Raw genomic sequence first — 18,087 nt, 5'->3', positions numbered from 1 at the left:
TAGAGCATGATCTTCAATGATGATCAACTTGAGAAGAAAAATTAAAGAGCGTCAAAACAATTAAGGATTAGCTTCATGATTATCTTAATTTCAAGATAATCATCAGTAAACAAATAATTACTCTTTCAACATGAAAGTTGAAGTTAAGTTTTAGTAAACTATTTCTTAATTGCTCTTAACTTGAAGATGGATAACTAAGTTAATTAAATTACACTTTGTTTAGATGAGCAATCTACGTGAATTCAAAGATGCACGCCTTGGTGGCCTTATAAAGCCATGCAAATTTGGTTTTTGGCAAATAGTAACAAAAATGGCTACCTTTACAATATTATGCAAATGGCTAAGCTTAATACTACTCATGTTGGTGAGAACCGAATGCTCAGACAAAGTTAACATTACTTTCCTCGAAAGCGCTGTTGCTAAAGGAGCTGGTACTTTATTTTGTTTTCTCTGATCCTACTATTCATTCAGGATCCGGCTAATTTGCCCGGTTTTGAAGAAAATATTGGGCCTAACCGTTAAGTGTGTTTTCGAAAAAAATGCAAACCAAACTGTTGGTTGAGTCGGCCGAGCTAGCCAATTTTGAGTGTTTTAACTTTAACGGTTTCAAACAAAACAATATTTTTTTATTTCAAAAGTATATAATTTTGTATTAACTTTTTTAAAAGATAGACTATTTATAGAAATAACTTTCTATTCCTAGAAATAGAAAAAATAAATAATAAATCTTAAAGTTCCTATCTAGTTTATACGACTGGTCTCTAAGTTTCAAACTGCAAACCTAATAGTAAAACATGCAGAATGAACTGTCAAACCGGCTGACTTGCTTCAATTTCAAACTTTCAATTAGCAATTGCTAATTCTGCGGTTTATGAGCACCCCTAGCCTGCATGCATGTTTGCGTACAATAATTTATATTTGCGCTTGTTGAGTTTAGTTTTGTATAGTGCGTGTTCTATGTTTATTACGTTGCTAATGGCATATGTGATGTGTGTGGTTCAGTTTGTTTAGATGGAAGTCCGCCAGCATACCAGCATGATAAAGGATTCGGAGATGGTGCTGACAAGTGGTTAATTCACATACAGGTTGAGATTATTGCCTTTAATTATGTGTTTGTTCGTTGATGTCCGTATGTTACATCATAAATACTTCAATTATGTATTACTATATGTAGAAACGTGAAATGAATCTGACCTGACCCATGACGATGTTTTCACGGACTTCGAGATGAACGAACCACGACTTGCTTGCTTCTGCTCCGACCACTGCTGTGATCTGCGGTGACTTTTGGGGGTGTGGAGGTGACCGCTAAGAAATCCAGAGGATCTCTTGTTCACAGACACAAAAATATGGTGGTGGCTCTTATTGAGCTATTTTTTACCAACCCTTGATAAGGAGGTGGAGACCTCCTTATATAGGGAGCCTCATGGCCACCATCATGGTACCCTAATGGGCCTAGCCCAGTTAGGGTTACCTCCACAAAACCCCCTCAGCCCAATAACAAATGTATTAGCCCATATAATAAAAAAAGCCCAAAACATAATAAATTAGGGTTCTTAGTACCATACCCCGACAAGCCCCCCAAGTCCAGTGTTGCTCTTAGGCGTGCAAGCGTTTAGGTGGAGCACTGGACTTTATAAGGTGTGCAAGATCGTGAGGCGGTTTCTTCCCTTTCCTTCGGCCTTGTCTTTGAGTTTTGGGAGGTTTTCTCCATGATGGTGACATGTTGTGATCCTTATGATGATGATGGTGCACTAGTATGAATAAGATATAGCACGCATCATTATAATAGTGGCGCGGGGCCTGATAATAAAGCTTGCGCGCGAGGCGACTTATGAGCTATAATAATAACAAAAGCCTGCGCGCGAAGCGACTTACGAGCTGAGAATAATAAAAGCCTGCGCGCGAGGCGACTTACGAGCTGAGTAATAAAGCTGGCGCGTGCGGCGACGTACGAGCTAAGAATAATAAAGCTGGTGCGCGCGGCGACTTACGAGCTGAAGAATAATGAAGCTTGCGCGCGAGGCGGCTTACGAGCTGTAAAATAATAAAGCTTGGCGCGTGAGGCGACTTACGAGCTGTAGAATAATAAAGCTGGCGCGTGAGGCGACTTACGAGCTTGTAGAATAATGAGAGCCTGCGCGCATGGCGACTTACGAGCTGTAATAATAAAGAAGCTGGCGCGCGAGGCGACTTACGAGCTTGTAGAATAATGAAGCTGGCGCGCAAGGCGACTTACGAGCTTGTAGAATAATGAAGCTGGCGCGCAAGGCGGCTTACGAGCTGTAAAATAATAAAGCTTGGCGCGTGAGGCGACTTACGAGCTGTAGAATAATAAAGCTGGCGCGTGAGGCGACTTACGAGCTTGTAGAATAATGAGAGCCTGCGCGCATGGCGACTTACGAGCTGTAATAATAAAGAAGCTGGCGCGCGAGGCGACTTACGAGCTTGTAGAATAATGAAGCTGGCGCGCAAGGCGACTTACGAGCTTGTAGAATAATTAAGCTGGCGCGCAAGGCGGCTTACGAGCTTGTAGAATAATTAAGCCGGCGCGCAAGGCGGCTTACGAGCTTGTAGAATAATTAAGCTGGCGCGCAAGGCGGCTTACGAGCTGTAATATGATGATAATGACTGGCCAAGGGCCTCTTCTGCGCAGGATGACTATCCCGGCTTGTCTTCAAAATAATAATGGAGGCACAAACGGCCAGATAATAATAATGATGTCACAGGTGCTTGCGCGGCTCGTGGCCGAACCTTTTAGTATGGCGCGTAGCCATATGGGTTTATGAGTATTCCACCCTTGGCGCGAGGCCTGTGGGTCTATGAGCATTCCACCCTTGGCGCGAGGCCTGTGGGTCTATGAGCATTCCACCCTTGGCGCGAGGCCTGTGGGTCTATGAGCATTCCACCCTTGGCGCGAGGCCTGTGGGTCTATGAGCATTCCACCCTTGGCGCGAGGCCTGTGGGTCTATGAGCATTCCACCCTTGGCGCGAGGCCTGTGGGTTTATGAGCATTCCACCCTTGGCGCGAGGCCTGTGGGTCTATGGATATTCCCAACTTTTAAGTTTGAGCTAAGGCTCATATTTTTGGGCTAAGGCCCTGACGTTTTAGAGTTAAGACTCGTCAACGCGTTTGAGCTTGAAGCTCGCGCATGTATGTTTTACTTCTTTTTATGTTTAGTTTGATGTCAATATAATGTTGTCATATTACTCAAATTAATAAAAGGAAGTGCGAAACATGTATGCAAAAACATGTATGCGGTGGCGCGAATGCAAACCGCTGTGGCGAAGAGTGATCGCCGGGAGCGCGCATGCGGAATCCGAAGTTGATCCGCGGTAGCGCGCATGATCTAGAGATTTTGAATGCGTGAGCATCTATGATGTGTGAGCATGCGTGATGCGTGAGCATGCTTGATGTTTGAGCATGCTTGATGCTTGAGCATCGATGCGTGAGGATGCTTGATGCTTGAGCATGCTTGATGCGTGAGCATCGATGCGTGAGCATGCAAATGTTTGAGCATGCTTGATGTTTGAGCATGCTTGATGCTTGAGCATCGATGCGTGAGGATGCTTGATGCTTGAGCATGCTTGATGCGTGAGCATCGATGCGTGAGCATGCAAATGTTTGAGCATGCTTGATGCTTGAGCATGCTGGAGCATGTGTTATGCGCCATGAGCATAGGTTTTGGCTGTCTTCATGACATCTTGATTTTAAGCCTCGGTCTGTATCCTGTGGGTTGACCTTTCGCGCGCTCGGTGCCTGCGCGCATGTTTGAGCATGCTTGATGCTTGAGCATGCTTGAGCATGTGCTATGCGCCATGAGCATAGGTTTTGGCTGTCCATGGCATCTTGATTTTAAGCCTCGGTCTGTATCCTGTGGGTTGACCTTTCGCGCGCTCGGTGTCTGCGCGCATGTTTGAGCATGCTTGATGTTTGAGCATCGATGCGAGAGCATGCTTGATGCTTGAGCATCGATGCGTGAGCACACTTGATGTTTGAGCATGCTTGATGCTTGAGCATGCTTGAGCATGTGCTATGCGCCATGAGCATGCTTGATGTTTGAGCATCGATGCGAGAGCATGCTTGATGCTTGAGCATCGATGCGTGAGCATGCAAATGTTTGAGCATGCTTGATGCTTGAGCATGCTTGATGCGTGAGCATGCAAATGCTTGAGCATGCTTGATGTTTGAGCATCGATGCGAGAGCATGCTTGATGCTTGAGCATCGATGCGTGAGCATGCTTGATGCTTGAGCATGCTTGATGCGTGAGCATCGATGCGTGAGCATGCAAATGTTTGAGCATGCTTGATGCGTGAGCATTGATGCGTGAGCATGCAAATGTTTGAGCATGCTTGATGTTTGAGCATCGATGCGAGAGCATGCTTGATGCTTGAGCATCGATGCGTGAGCATGCAAATGTTTGAGCATGCTTGATGCTTGAGCATGCTTGATGCGTGAGCATCGATGCGTGAGCATGCAAATGTTTGAGCAAACAGATCTGATTCAGCACAGATATGAGGGTTTTCCCCAAAATATCGGGTATTTCTTCCTGTGTATTTCTTCCAACAGATCTGATAGTATTTCCAGATCTGGAAATATTTTTTAGATCTACGGAAGAACATATCTGAGAGAAGAAATCGTAGATCTGAGATATCGATGAACAGATCTGGAATATTGATGAACAGATCTAAGATATTGATGAACAGATCTGGAATATTGATGAACAAATCTGGAATATTGATCCGTATATCTGAGATCTTGATGAACAGATCCGTAGATCTTGATGAACAGATCCGTAGATCTGATGAACAGATCCGTAGATCTGAGATGCTGATGGACAGATCGGAGGGCCGAAACGAGAAGCGAAGTGTGGTTCCTTGCCGTCCCACGGATGGCGCCAAATGTAGAAACGTGAAATGAATCTGACCTTACCCATGACGATGTTTCCACGGACTTCGAGATGAACGAACCACGACTTGCTTGCTTCTGCTCCGACCGCTGCTGTGATCTGCGGTGACTTTTGGGGGTGTGGAGGTGACCGCTAAGAAATCCAGAGGATCTCTTGTTCACAGACACAAAAATATGGTGGTGGCTCTTATTGAGCTATTTTTTACCAACCCTTGATAAGGAGGTGGAGACCTCCTTATATAGGGAGCCTCATGGCCACCATCATGGTACCCTAATGGGCCTAGCCCAGTTAGGGTTACCTCCACAAAACCCCCTCAGCCCAATAACAAATGTATTAGCCCATATAATAAAATAAGCCCAAAACATAATAAATTAGGGTTCTTAGTACCATACCCCGACACTATATATTATCACCCTAATAATATGGAAGATGTATAAAAGAGTAAACTAGAGGGCGTTTTATGAACATATAAAATTGTTCAACTATTATTTTGTTCTTTGTAAATATAACGTAGGTGTTCTAAATATTGTATGTAATCTTTCTCTTAACAACAAGTATAGCTGTTTATTTATAATACACTAGCAACCTATAAGAGCACCAGTACGTAACACGGGACCTTCACAAACCGCACCATATTAAATTCTAAACTTTTCTTAAAACCCCATTTTTTCCGCAGCACCAAATATTCACAAACCCCATTAAAAAATATATATACATGTATATATATATATAATATGTATACATATATATATGATTTGAGAGAGTGAGATAGGGGGTCCACCTTCCCCGTCCACCTCCAAGTTTGACACAAACTTCACTCACAAACTTCACCAACAAACTTCTCCCACAACGCTACATCATCCTTTTTGCTTGTCCTTGGCTTGCCATTTAGTTCCAAACCTCGATTCTTACATCACATTGTGATACTCTAATATACAAGTTATGAATGGTAATATCTAAATACTCTAATATTTGGTTTTTGTTACGTGCGTTAGAATATAGAAAGATTTTATATTGATCATATTCAACTTTAAAAAACAAATCCTCCAAATGAAACGCCCAAACGCACCCTTGTCTCCAACGGAATTCAGCGCTGTACCAATTCGATACGAGCAGATTTTAGAGAGAGAGACAAGAAATAGTTATTTCAACTGATTGATACCCATTCTCATTACTCGTCGTTATATATTACAATTGACCCTTAACATCCTAGTTGAAAAGTACTATATATAACCTAAAGATCACTTGAAATTGGAATGTGGTTAGGGAGGAGGATGGTGTGAGTCAACAGAAAGCTGCCTTTTATTTGTGAACAAGACCAATGGAGTTGGTTCATCCAAACTTATGAACAAGTTCAGGTTCTCTGGAATATTTAGCAGCAAGCAAACCTCTAATCCAGGTACATCAATCACACACACACACAAACCTCCAACCACATGATCTTTGATGAAGCTAATAATTTTTTTTTTCAGGCTTCTATAACTGGAATAGAGTCATCATGAGGTACTGTGATGGAGCATCATTTACTGGGGATGTGGAAAAAGTTGACCCTGTAAGTCCATATAATATGTATTAGTCTTGCATTTTGCAAATATATATTAATTAAGGGTATGAATTTCTAATGAAACATAATGGTTTTTCTCATGCATTTTGTATATTTTCAGGCTACTAATCTTCATTATAGAGGTGCAAGGATATTTAATGTTATAATGGAGGAACTGCTAGTACAAGGACTCAACAATGCATCAAGTGTATGCTCCTCCCTCTATGCATATATGTATATATAGACGTATATGTTCCATCTGATGATAAGAGTACACTTATGTGATGGTGGCAGGCTCTTCTAACTGGCTGTTCGTCTGGTGGGTTGGCTGCAATTTTGTACTGTGACAAGTTTAGAGCCATGCTGCCGGCAACTAGTCAAGTGAAATGTGCTCCGGATGCTGGTTATTTTTGTTCATGTGTATTAATCACTTTCTCTTAACTCGTTTGCTTATATAATTTCAAAAAGGGGCATGTTATAGTTACACGCCACCCTCATTTGCATTATACCGTCCATAAAACACTAGACAACCATTTTGATAATAAAAAAAAAAACCAAACTTTGAAAACTATTGATATGTTTGAACAATATCGTCAAACTTTGAAAATTATTGGTGACGGCCGTTCTAACCATAGTCGACGGTCAAACTTTTAAGCCTTTGGATCAAATTGGCCGTTCGACTTCTATCCGGACATCGACTGTTTGAAATAGTGTCGGATTAGACGTCAGGCAGTGTGTATAACTGGCCCTTTCAAAAAAGCATGTCTTTTTTACTAACACACATTATCTCGGATTTACAGGAGAGACATTTCTGGAAAGTACCACTTTCAAAAGTTCTTCACCAAGATTGTTAAACTACATGTTCTCTAGCTCTCTCCCTCTCTCATATTATACTTTTAAAATACATATATGTATACATGTTATACTTATTGTTATGCTAACTTGATCTTGGTTGCAGAACTCAAAGATAGACTTGCCTTCCTCATGTACTTCAAAGATGAAACCTGGCTTGGTAAGCTCCTATATACATTTGTTATTGTCTTCTAAATTAATACTCTCATCTGAAGTTTGAATAATATGTTGACAACCACTTTAAGCTTCATAAAAGCTGTAAGTAGAAGTGTAGAACTCAATGCTAACAATCTCAATGCTGTTGCAGTGCTTCTACCCACAGTTTATTTTGCCAGAAATAAAGACACCAGTGTTTGTCATAAACTCGGCTTATGATTCATACCAGGTTCATCATCTAGATCATGTGTTTTGGTCATAAACTATACTTGCTGACTTGTGTTAACTCCTGTACTTTGACTTTGATGCTGCATTCAGATACAGAACATATTAGCACCCGAGGAAGCCGATAAACATGATTTATGGTCTGCATGCAAGTTGAATACAGCAAACTGCACCCGGACACAACTCTTGAGACTTCACGGTTATTCTTCTAAACAAAAACTCGATGCATTAATGAGTTTATATAGTACAGCCTAACATAGATAGTTTCAATAATACTTGATTTTATTACTTTCAGATTTTCGGGCAGATTTCGTTAGAGCGTTGAGGTCAGGAATGGATAGATACAAATTCAACTCCACAATGAGAGGAATGTTCATCAATTCTTGTTATTCCCACTGCCAAACAGGGACTCAGTCCAATTATCTTGGAGCTCCGGCTTCAAAGCTGGACAACAAGGTAAACTCTGTAACTTTTTCCAATCCAAAAATTATATGTTAATATAGCACTTACGTGACGTGCAGGCTATTGCGGAAGTACTCAGCGACTGGTTTTATGAAAGAAACACGACTCAATTGATCGATCACCAGCATATATTGCCTCGACAGTGTTAATTATGTTTTAATAAACGGTTCATTGGTGAAAATTTATGGTCCTTAAACTATGTAATCTTATGTATGTTGTGCAAAACTATGTCATTTTGTAAATACAGAACCATGTAAATTCTTTCAATATGTGTAATTATTTAAGGATAACTGTTTCAAGCCATATTTATATTTTAATCATGGCATCCCAATTTTAAAAACTGTTATAAAAGGACACAAAAAAGGTTAGAAAAATAAACCTCATTTGAAAAATTTATGGAAGGCCATTTTTTGCATCTTCACATAACAAAGTTAAATAAAATTTAATACACATTGTCAATGGGTACAAACAGGTCGTGTTTATGGGTTAGCAAGCTGAACCCTGCACGAACCCAAAACCGTGTAAGCACATGAATGCAGACATGACAAACGTATTCGCTGGTTGACATGAACGCTGCCTGCTATGCATAAACTATAAAAACTTCATTCATGTTTCTCTTTTAACTTTCAAATTTAAAGTTACAGAATTAAATATGCTAAATGACAACCTGTGAGCTTGTCATGTTGACCAGACCCGATCCAACCCGCTAACTAAACGTGTTCGCGGGTTCGACACAAAACCAGCATGAATCCATTTAGTCTACTCTTATCCAGAAAAACTTGCATTAGCACTTATGATCGGTGTGAATTTGTTACGTAACGCAAACTTAATATAAAATTCGCCGGTTAGTGTTTACTAGCTAGTTGACTTTTCCTTTGCAACCTTCAGATCTGAATCATGTTTACTTACAGAATCTAAGCCACTATTTCAGTAGATTAGGTAATGTATGTATTTGATATGGATCGTTATGTTATAATGTTGACTAAATTAATATAAGTCAAAAGCTGTTTTGGTCAACTATTTCTCTCTCAATGATTGTGATACATGAGCTGGACATGTTCAATAAATTACACATTCCATGTACTCATTTAATTAAGCCCACTTGAACTGAAAAATGCAACCTTTTCTGATCATAAAAGGGCATGAAAGATTTAGTTTTTGGCAATATCCAAAATGGTGTCTTTCACAAGACTGTGCCAATGGTTGTGTTTGATACTAATGTTACTGAAAACCAAATGCTCAGACGATGTTGAAATGACTTTCATCCAAAGCGCGGTCGCTAAAGGCGCTGGTAACCTTATTTTTCCCAAACTCTGTGTGCACGACTGTTATGTTTCTTTTGTCTTAAAAGTTGTGAGGTGCAGTTTGTTTAGACGGAAGCCCACCTGCATACCAGTTCGATAAAGGATTTGGAGAAGGTGTTGATAAGTGGTTAATTCACATACAGGTAATTAGTCAGCCTTAAACGTAAATGTATGATAAATGTACACTCACACACACACGTTTGCGTACGTGCATATATGCTGCATAGAAAAGAATTGTCTTCTTTAAGTAACATTTACTATAATGTTAACAATAATGCTCACTTGTGTTCTTGGCATACCTTTGTGATTAGGGAGGAGGATGGTGTGAATCGACAAAAAGTTGTCTTTTACGGGTGAACAAAAGCAACGGAGTGGGTTCATCAAGACTTATGCAGAAGTTAATTTCACAGGAGTTTTTAGTAGTAAGCAAGAGTTTAATCCAGGTACATACAAGTGCAATATCTATATATATCACACTAAACTCAACTTATATAATATATCTTTTATGAAAACTAAGCTTAGTTATTCTTTTTCAGGCTTCTATAACTGGAATAGAGTCATCATGAGGTATTGCGATGGTGCATCGTTCACCGGAGATGTTGAAAAAGTTGACCCAGTAAGTCAAACGAACAAAGGTGCCCAATAAAATCTCATCTCCTCTAAAGAAATTCAAAGCCTTTTATTGTGAATTTTGCCAACTTTCAGGCTACTAACCTTCATTATAGAGGTGCAAGGATCTTTAATGTTATTCTGGATGAACTGCTTGCGAAAGGACTCAACAAAGCATCTAGTGTATGCAACTCTTTCTATGCTATATGTATATATAGATGTGTGTCTGTGTATGTGTATGTATACGTGTATATGTATATGTTCTCTCCGATAATAATAGTAAACTTATAATGGTGGCAGGCACTTCTGACTGGTTGTTCGTCTGGTGGATTAGCTGCGATTTTGTACTGTGACAAGTTTCGAGCCATGCTACCAGCAAGTAGTCAAGTAAAATGTGTTCCGGATGCTGGTTATTTTGTTCATGTGTAATTCACTTTTCTTTAACTCATAGGCTATTGAATTTCAAGAAATCTATCTTCATATAACACATTGTCTTTGATTCACAGGAAAGATATTTCGGGAAAGTATCGCTTCGAGAAGTTCTTCACAAAGATTGTTAAACTACATGTTCTCTCTCTACACAAGCACTCATCTTATACATATATGCATATAGTATTGCTAGTTCTGATAAGGTATTTGGATTTTGGTTGTAGAACTCGAAGATAAATTTGCCTTCCTCGTGCACTTCAAAGATGAAACCGGGGTTGGTAAGTTCAGTTTTCTTTATAGTACTGATCGCTTTGCTCCCACAAGAGTAAAATTTGACTTTCAAGGTCAAACAAACTAAATTTTATCTTCAAAATTAATGCATTGTCGTTTAGCGTTTGAATAAAAATATTGGTAATCGCATTAATCTTCATAAAACCAGAAACAGTGTAGTAGAACTACAAAAGTTACAACAGAATCCGATGCAAATTTATTTTACCAAAAGGTTGACCTCAGAAGTCAAATCCTTCTTTTACTGTCATAAAACTTTGTTCATTGTTTGAGATGTAATTAACTAACAATGATAATACTTTTACAGTGCTTCTACCCACAGTTCATTTTACCAAAAGTCAAGACACCCGTGTTTGTCATAAACTCGGCTTATGATTCATATCAGGTTCTACATTCTCTCATGGCGTTTTTGTTATTTCATGTGTGATGACGCTGACTCGATATTCCATTCAAGATACAAAACATTTTGGCACCAGAGAAGGCAGATAAACATGATTCATGGTCAGCTTGCAAGCTGAATATATCAAACTATTCCCCTACTCAATTCAAAAGATTGCAAGGTCATCCTTCCAAACAAAAACTATAGATGCATATTAAGTTGTAACCTAACACTAAAAAGACTTGTGTGCTATCTTTACTTTCAGATTTCGGATCAGATTTCATAAAAACATTGAGGTCAGGAATGGGTAGATCCATATCGAACTCCAAATCAAGAGGAATCTTCATCAATTCCTGTTATTCCCATTGCCAAACAGGGAATCAGATTAATTGGCTAGGAGATCCTGCTTCAAAGTTGGATAATAAGGTAACCATTGTTTCATTTAAATAAAGTCTAGTTACTTGGGCTACAAGAAAGACATAAACTTTTGACTTTCAAAAGTAAAACTAGTATCCTAATAGTCTTGATATTAATGCAGGCCATTGCAGAGGTGGTTAGTGACTGGTTTTATGAAAGAAACACGACTCAGTTGATCGATCGCCAGCATACATTGCCTCAACAGTGCTGATTTCTTCATATTCTTAAGCTTTTACAAATGGTTCATTGAAGATTATGTTATTAGAACTATGCAATTCATCAAATAATATGCATACAGAACATGTATTTGCTCTCAGCCTCTCGGTGTCAATTCAAAAATGATAACGTAACAAGTGAAAGATGACAAAAAATTAAAGATTCATTGAAGATGTATTTAGCTTTGAATGCCTTAAAAATGAAAACCAAGATTAAAATGCCAAATTTCATGCGAGCATTAAATATAACCAAAGTACCCGACTCTCGGTTTCAAGGAATGATGTATGTTTAAGATATGAAGCAACTTTGTATGATCCTATAATGTACGTCCCTATTAAAGTATGTTTCGCTCTTTTTTCTGTTTCCACAAGTATCAATCCACTATTTTTGGTAGCGAGGTTGCAGTTCCCGAGAAAATGTGACCAATCAGTGGTAACTCAGATGCCTGAGAATGCCGACCACCCAAAACCGCTTGTTTTTCACGATAAGTTGCCCAGGTGACTAGATAAAGCCCTGAGATGATCAACAATCCTCCCGCAATGCTGTTTACAAAACAAATAGTTGGAATGTATATATAAATGAATCAAGCGAACCGAACGAACACAAACGGGAACAATTAAACGATGGAGTTTCTTGTTTGTGTTCGTTCATTAAGAAAATGAGTCTGTTTGGTTGTTAATACTTAGTATAAACGAACGGTTCACGAACACAAACAAATGAACATAGATGAACGAGCATGAGTGACTAACTAAAAGGAAACAACGCTGGACCTAAAAAAATAAAAATAAAGAAATAAATACTAAATTGCAATCGGTGACATTTTAGCTTCAAAAAAATTTGACCAAACTATGATGGGCCTAAAACAATTTAATGAAATTATATAAACAAGCATAAATGAGCATAAACAAGCAAACAAATACAAATTTAAATCAACAAACTAAACGAACGATCATGTACATAAATGAACAAAACCAGACAGGTGTTCAGAATGAACAAAAAGTAAAAAAACATTTGTTCATTTCATTTGTTTATTAAATAAATGAATATAAAAGAACTTCCAGCTGAACGGTTAACAAATGGTCCACTGAGTGTTTGGTTTGTTTACATGCCACTATTAATGGATCAATTTTGGATATTTTGCATCGCTAACAGGTCAAACATATAAAAAAACAATACTAGCTTAAAAAAACGGGTATGCGGCCATCGTGTTGCAAAAAACCTCAAAAATCTTTTACTCAAAAAGTTGGTTTATTAATGAAATGATCTAACTTCTTATAAATATATTTCACAAACCAACCCATTTTAGCTCATTAATATACGAGTTGACTTATATACTCGATGAACAAAAAGAAAAGATGGGAACAAACCTTCCCAAATATATTGGGCTTCCGAGGAAGATTCTAGACAGAAAAGCAGATGCAGCGGGTTGAAGTGGATTATATAGTGCAACCAACGCGGGTCCAAGAATTTTGTTTGACCAAGTTAAAAGTCCATAATTTAAAGCAGATGCAATTGTTCCCTGATAACGGAAAAACAATAAATCAAGTTTACAATCTGACAACTTGCAACCTTGACAAAATGGAAATAAAAATAATACTTACAGCATAAAGTACGGCCCAAAACTCAGATTCGGTCAAACTCCAATCTGTTGACTCGTTGTTCATGAAAAATGCTGTCGATACTAGAAAAATAACACCAAAAAGATAGGAATATGCTGTAACCGATAAACTTGCAGGATACCTAGCCAACACAGGGGCCTGGATAGATTATTAAGTAAAAAAGTCAAACTTAAGACAAACTTCAAATTCATTAAAAAAGAAAAGCCAACCAAAATGAAGACTAATTACCTGAATAGCTAGAAAGGCTGCCATGCACATGCAGTTCCCTAATAAGCATAAGACACCAAGGTGCCAGGTGTCAACCCTGAGACCAATAAAAAAAGACAATAACCATCCAGCTGGCTCGGGTTGGCCCTGTGCGCTAATTTCATTACGTAAAGAAAGGTCATTTTCTGAATAACCAAATACAACAGGCCCACGAAACATGACCATGAAGATGGCACCACAAACACAAACAAATGTACCTCCAACTTTCACCTGACCTTCAGTTTTGTGCAAATTCACGGTTTCTGTACTGCATGTAAAACCACTTCATACGTATATAGACTTAGCATTAGAAAGAAATAAATGTGAAAACAAACTGACCCCATAATTGTAGCAAATATAAATGTAAATACAGGAATTGAGGGCTGTACAGCTGCAGCATATGTTGGAGTTGTGTAGCCAAGACCAAAAAGAAATAATAACTGGTTCCCAAATATCCTATCCAATGTTAAAAGATCCAATATATGCATGAGGAACATTATAATTGATTAAAATAAAGATCTTTCTGGTAGTTATAAAGACATAATCTTACCCAGTTAACCCAAGAAAAAAGAATGACAAGAGGAATCGTCTTGTTATAGGCGGCCTGGTTCTCCTACAAAACAATACATAGCTACCTTAACTTTTAAGTTTTTCAAATTTTGCATTTAATCAATGCATGTTCATTACAGGCAGATGATGACTAGGATGTTTTTTGAAGTATAAACAGGTGCACTGCTTAATCAATAATTTAAAAGTTAAAACACAGCTAAAAACAACAAATGCATATTTCAATTAAGCCCAAAGATTAAACTACTCATTACCTACTAATCATATCAATATCACAAAACTATTCATTTTCAAACTAAGCTACACCTATAACAAATTATTAACATTGCAGCTCTAAATTTTCAACTACTAAAAAGATCTACACAAATAAGACTGTCCTCAACGCTACAACCCATCCTCCCCACATGCAGGCCTTGTGAACATGCCACATCAGTTTTTTACTCATTCTTACACAAACACATTTGTACTTACAGCACTGCCATACTCATCCTTCCCACATGCAACCTACTTTTTAAACATCTAATTATTGATTTGTGAGACAAAAACAAGAATATAAATAATTAAATAAACGACGAGCAGCTGCAGATGGAACAGCCGTCATGGCTTCGCAGACCGTCTAACACAACAAATGCATATTTCATTTAAGTTAATAGATTAAGCTCCTCATTACCTTGTAATCATATCACAAAACTATTCATGTTCAATTTAAGCTTTAACAATGGCATGTGCAAGTGAAATCAATAAGAGAAATTTCAAATCAAACAACAACTTCTAGTCCTGCAGCACACCGAACGTTCATGAACTGTTCAGTGGGAAAAGCATGAACAAAAAATTTGGTTCATTTAACAAACGAACGAACATGAACACTTGTTTTCTTCGTTCATTTGCATTCGTTTCGTTATATTTATATATATAAACATGAAAAGGGCTTGTTTAAATTACATATATATTTGTTAAATTATGTTTAATTGAGTTTGTTTGTTTATGTTCATTTACGTTCGCGAAGTGTTCATTTAGGTTATAAACAAACAAACATGACCCAACATAAACAAAAAAAATTCGTTCAATTACACACTTGTGTTCGGTTACAGTTAAATGAACGAACACGAACATCAGCATGCCTACAGACCTATCAGCTTCTAACTATCACATCTCCAAATTTCCAACAACCAAAAATATCTTTTACAAGTCCATACAAACCCTAGAGATTGTAAATTGTAAAAGAAGAATAAGAATATGTTTAATTAAAGAACCTTTCGCGAAAATAAGCGATGGGAGCGAGGATTAAGAGCGCAAGGACGTCACGATAGACGCAGAAGACAAGGCGGCTAACTCCGAAATTGAGAGCCACTTTGGTGATCACGTGAGATCCTCCCGCGAAAAGCTGCACCATTGTCATCGCTGCGTGTGCTCGCCGTGTTTCTCTTTCTCCGCCGCCAACCGCCATCACCACAATTGAAATGAAATGAAATGATATGTGTATAAGTGTGTTATATAAACAAATCAATCTTTAATTGATGAGAGGAAATGATGTGAATTGAATGAATATGAATATGAATATGAATATGAATATGAATATTAAGAAACCCTAAACCCCAATTCCAAAGGATTAACGCCATCAACAAACCACTTCACGCGCTTTCTCTGAAGATAATGTTAACGCCGTCAACAAATGGACGCACCCGTTAACCTTCTTTGTTAACCGGTTAAGTTATACAAGTTCAGGGGGCAATGTGTAAAAATGTAAACTGAAAACAAATGTATCAAATTAATTTGGGAAAATTCCAAAATAGTCCATTTAAAATTTTTTTTTCCCAAAATAGGTTAAATTTTTTTATTATTTCTAAAAATTTGTAGTTGGGAGACACATTAGGAGAAGATATTAATTACGAGGGAGCATGCCAAACTATTAAAAATATGTAGGTAGCAGACCAAATATGAGAAAATGTTGATGGAAATGGCCAAGTTTTTTGAAAATATTGAGGGAGCAAACCATATTATTTCTTAACTTTTCTTTTCAAAAGATAGTCTCCCAAGACTGTTTTTTATGTTTCCTACATGGGCCGTACGTATTTTCAAATTCTAGGAATTTTTTATATTTCGTCTTGGGAGACGCATTTAAGAGGCATTTGTTCTTAGGAGACAAAATTTTGTATTTCTTCTTATAAGTTTGATTTATTCAAATTCCTAGAATGTATCTCGTCTCCTAAGAACAAATATATCTGAAATACGTCACCCAAGACGAAATTTAAAAAGCACATTTTTCTAGAATTTGAAATATGTACCGCCCAGGTAGGAAACATAAAAAAAAATCTTGGGAGACTGTCTTCTAAGAAGAAAAGTTAAGAAATAATATGGCCTGCTCCCTTAATATTTTCAAAAAACTTAGACTTTTCAATCAACATTTTCTCATATTTGGTCTGCTCCCTACATAGTTTTAAAAGTTTAGCGTGCTCCCTCATAATTAATATCTTGTCCCAATTAGGGGTGCAAACGAGCTGAGACGAGCCCAAGCTCGACTAGGCTCGAGCTCGGCTCGTTTAACTTGTACAGAGTTCGAGCTCGGCTCGGCTCGTTTTGAGCTCTATTTTCAAAGCTCGAGCTTGGCTCGTGAGTAGATTTTCAAGCTCGAGCTCGGCTCGGGCTCGACTCGTTTACTGTATATTAACTATTTTTTTATATAATTATAATTATTTTCATATATTTTTTTCTATATTATAACTTTATGTATAAAGTAATATATATTATTTAGTTATTTTTAATTAATTTTTCATAACATTATATATATTAATTAATAATTATTAAATATATTTTAAAAAATATATATAAATGATAGGCTAGTTTAGGCTCGTGAACCGGCTCGAGCTCGATAGGTGAAGCTCGGGCTCGGGCTCGTTTAAGCTCGGCTCAATCTCAAGTAGCTCGCGAGCAGCTCGGCTCGTTTGCACCCCTACTCCCAATGTGTCTCCCCAGTACAAATTTTTTGAAATAATAAAAAATTTTAGGCTATTTTGAGGATTCTCTATCTAAAATGCGCTATTTTAGGAATTTTACTATTTAATAAACATATTTCCTCATTTCATACACAATTACCAATTTACCCTTCTTCAATTTTCTACACCCATCCATCGATACGATTGAAAAACTAAAGGGCCACCGGATTCTTCAATCATCAGTTGAAGTCCATTCTCATCTACGATCAACAAACACCTTCTTTGTTCACGCAAAGTACAACCACTTTGACTTCGGCTTCTTGTTTTCACATCAGGTATGCTTAATTTTCTAGGGCTTTTTTTGTTCTAAAATCTGTATTTTATATTTGTATACTTAATTTAACTAACCATTGTTGCTTATAGTTATCATTCTGAATTTGAAATTTATTGAAGTTTCTGGATACTGTGGTTCGTTTGTGTATTTAGTTGATATTTGATGTCCAAGTTAGTTCATTGGTGCTTATATTTTAATTGTTCCCCTGATTGGATGTGCACTTGTATGTTAGAATTTTAGGGATGAGTAAATGGTACCGGATACCGGTACTAAACCCGTACCGAATGAGTATCGACCTAGGTATTTTCTGTACCCACTTTTTGGGGGATTGGAATGGTACATGTATCGAGCTCATCCGTAGTTAGAATATCTATCAATAGGTAGGGCGTTCACAGCTTGATTTAAAACAACGAAATCGGTCATTGGTTTGGTTTTATGGTCGGTTCTTTTCTTTAATACTTAATCAGTCGGTTTCAAATACTTCAAACAGATCCTTATGTCACACCCCAACCTAAGGCGGAAATGCCGGGGCGTGATCCGATTGCTCACAGCTCGAAGATACTATCATAAATATAAATGACAATTTCTAATTAATTA

General features: G+C 37.8%; 2 protein-coding genes and 1 pseudogene across 3 annotated transcripts; 2 read left to right on the top strand and 1 right to left on the bottom strand.

Moving 5' to 3' along the window:
• The first annotated feature begins 223 nt into the window (after positions 1-223).
• LOC143581309 (pectin acetylesterase 7-like) lies at positions 224-8,298 on the top strand. Its single transcript, XM_077064134.1, has 12 exons — positions 224-431; positions 1,003-1,085; positions 6,178-6,310; positions 6,384-6,463; positions 6,576-6,662; positions 6,749-6,865; positions 7,247-7,315; positions 7,413-7,466; positions 7,614-7,691; positions 7,781-7,886; positions 7,983-8,143; positions 8,209-8,298. Exons 1-12 carry the CDS (start codon positions 224-226, stop codon positions 8,296-8,298), a joined length of 1,266 nt encoding a protein of 421 aa, XP_076920249.1.
• A 1,024-nt stretch (positions 8,299-9,322) lies between these two features.
• Positions 9,323-11,786, top strand: LOC143581313 (pectin acetylesterase 8-like; annotated as a pseudogene). Its single transcript, XR_013143802.1, has 12 exons — positions 9,323-9,440; positions 9,514-9,596; positions 9,765-9,896; positions 9,990-10,069; positions 10,159-10,245; positions 10,363-10,487; positions 10,569-10,629; positions 10,716-10,769; positions 11,087-11,164; positions 11,234-11,339; positions 11,424-11,584; positions 11,697-11,786. The product of XR_013143802.1 is annotated as a pectin acetylesterase 8-like (transcript).
• A 242-nt stretch (positions 11,787-12,028) lies between these two features.
• Positions 12,029-15,670, bottom strand: LOC143581311 (WAT1-related protein At4g19185-like). Its single transcript, XM_077064136.1, has 7 exons — positions 15,477-15,670; positions 14,207-14,269; positions 13,996-14,112; positions 13,639-13,924; positions 13,393-13,548; positions 13,159-13,310; positions 12,029-12,333 (listed from the first exon to the last, which is right to left on the bottom strand). Exons 1-7 carry the CDS (start codon positions 15,668-15,670, stop codon positions 12,165-12,167), a joined length of 1,137 nt encoding a protein of 378 aa, XP_076920251.1. The 3' UTR covers positions 12,029-12,164.
• Positions 15,671-18,087: the final 2,417 nt, after the last annotated feature.

This window comes from Bidens hawaiensis, unplaced genomic scaffold, assembly GCF_021521415.1.
Source record: "Bidens hawaiensis isolate Kalapana, Puna unplaced genomic scaffold, B.hawaiensis_p1.1 tig00030858_1, whole genome shotgun sequence".
Taxonomy (NCBI): domain Eukaryota; kingdom Viridiplantae; phylum Streptophyta; class Magnoliopsida; order Asterales; family Asteraceae; genus Bidens; species Bidens hawaiensis.
The sequence above is the reverse complement of the archived record's forward strand: the minus strand, read 5'-3'. Positions and strand labels throughout refer to the sequence as shown.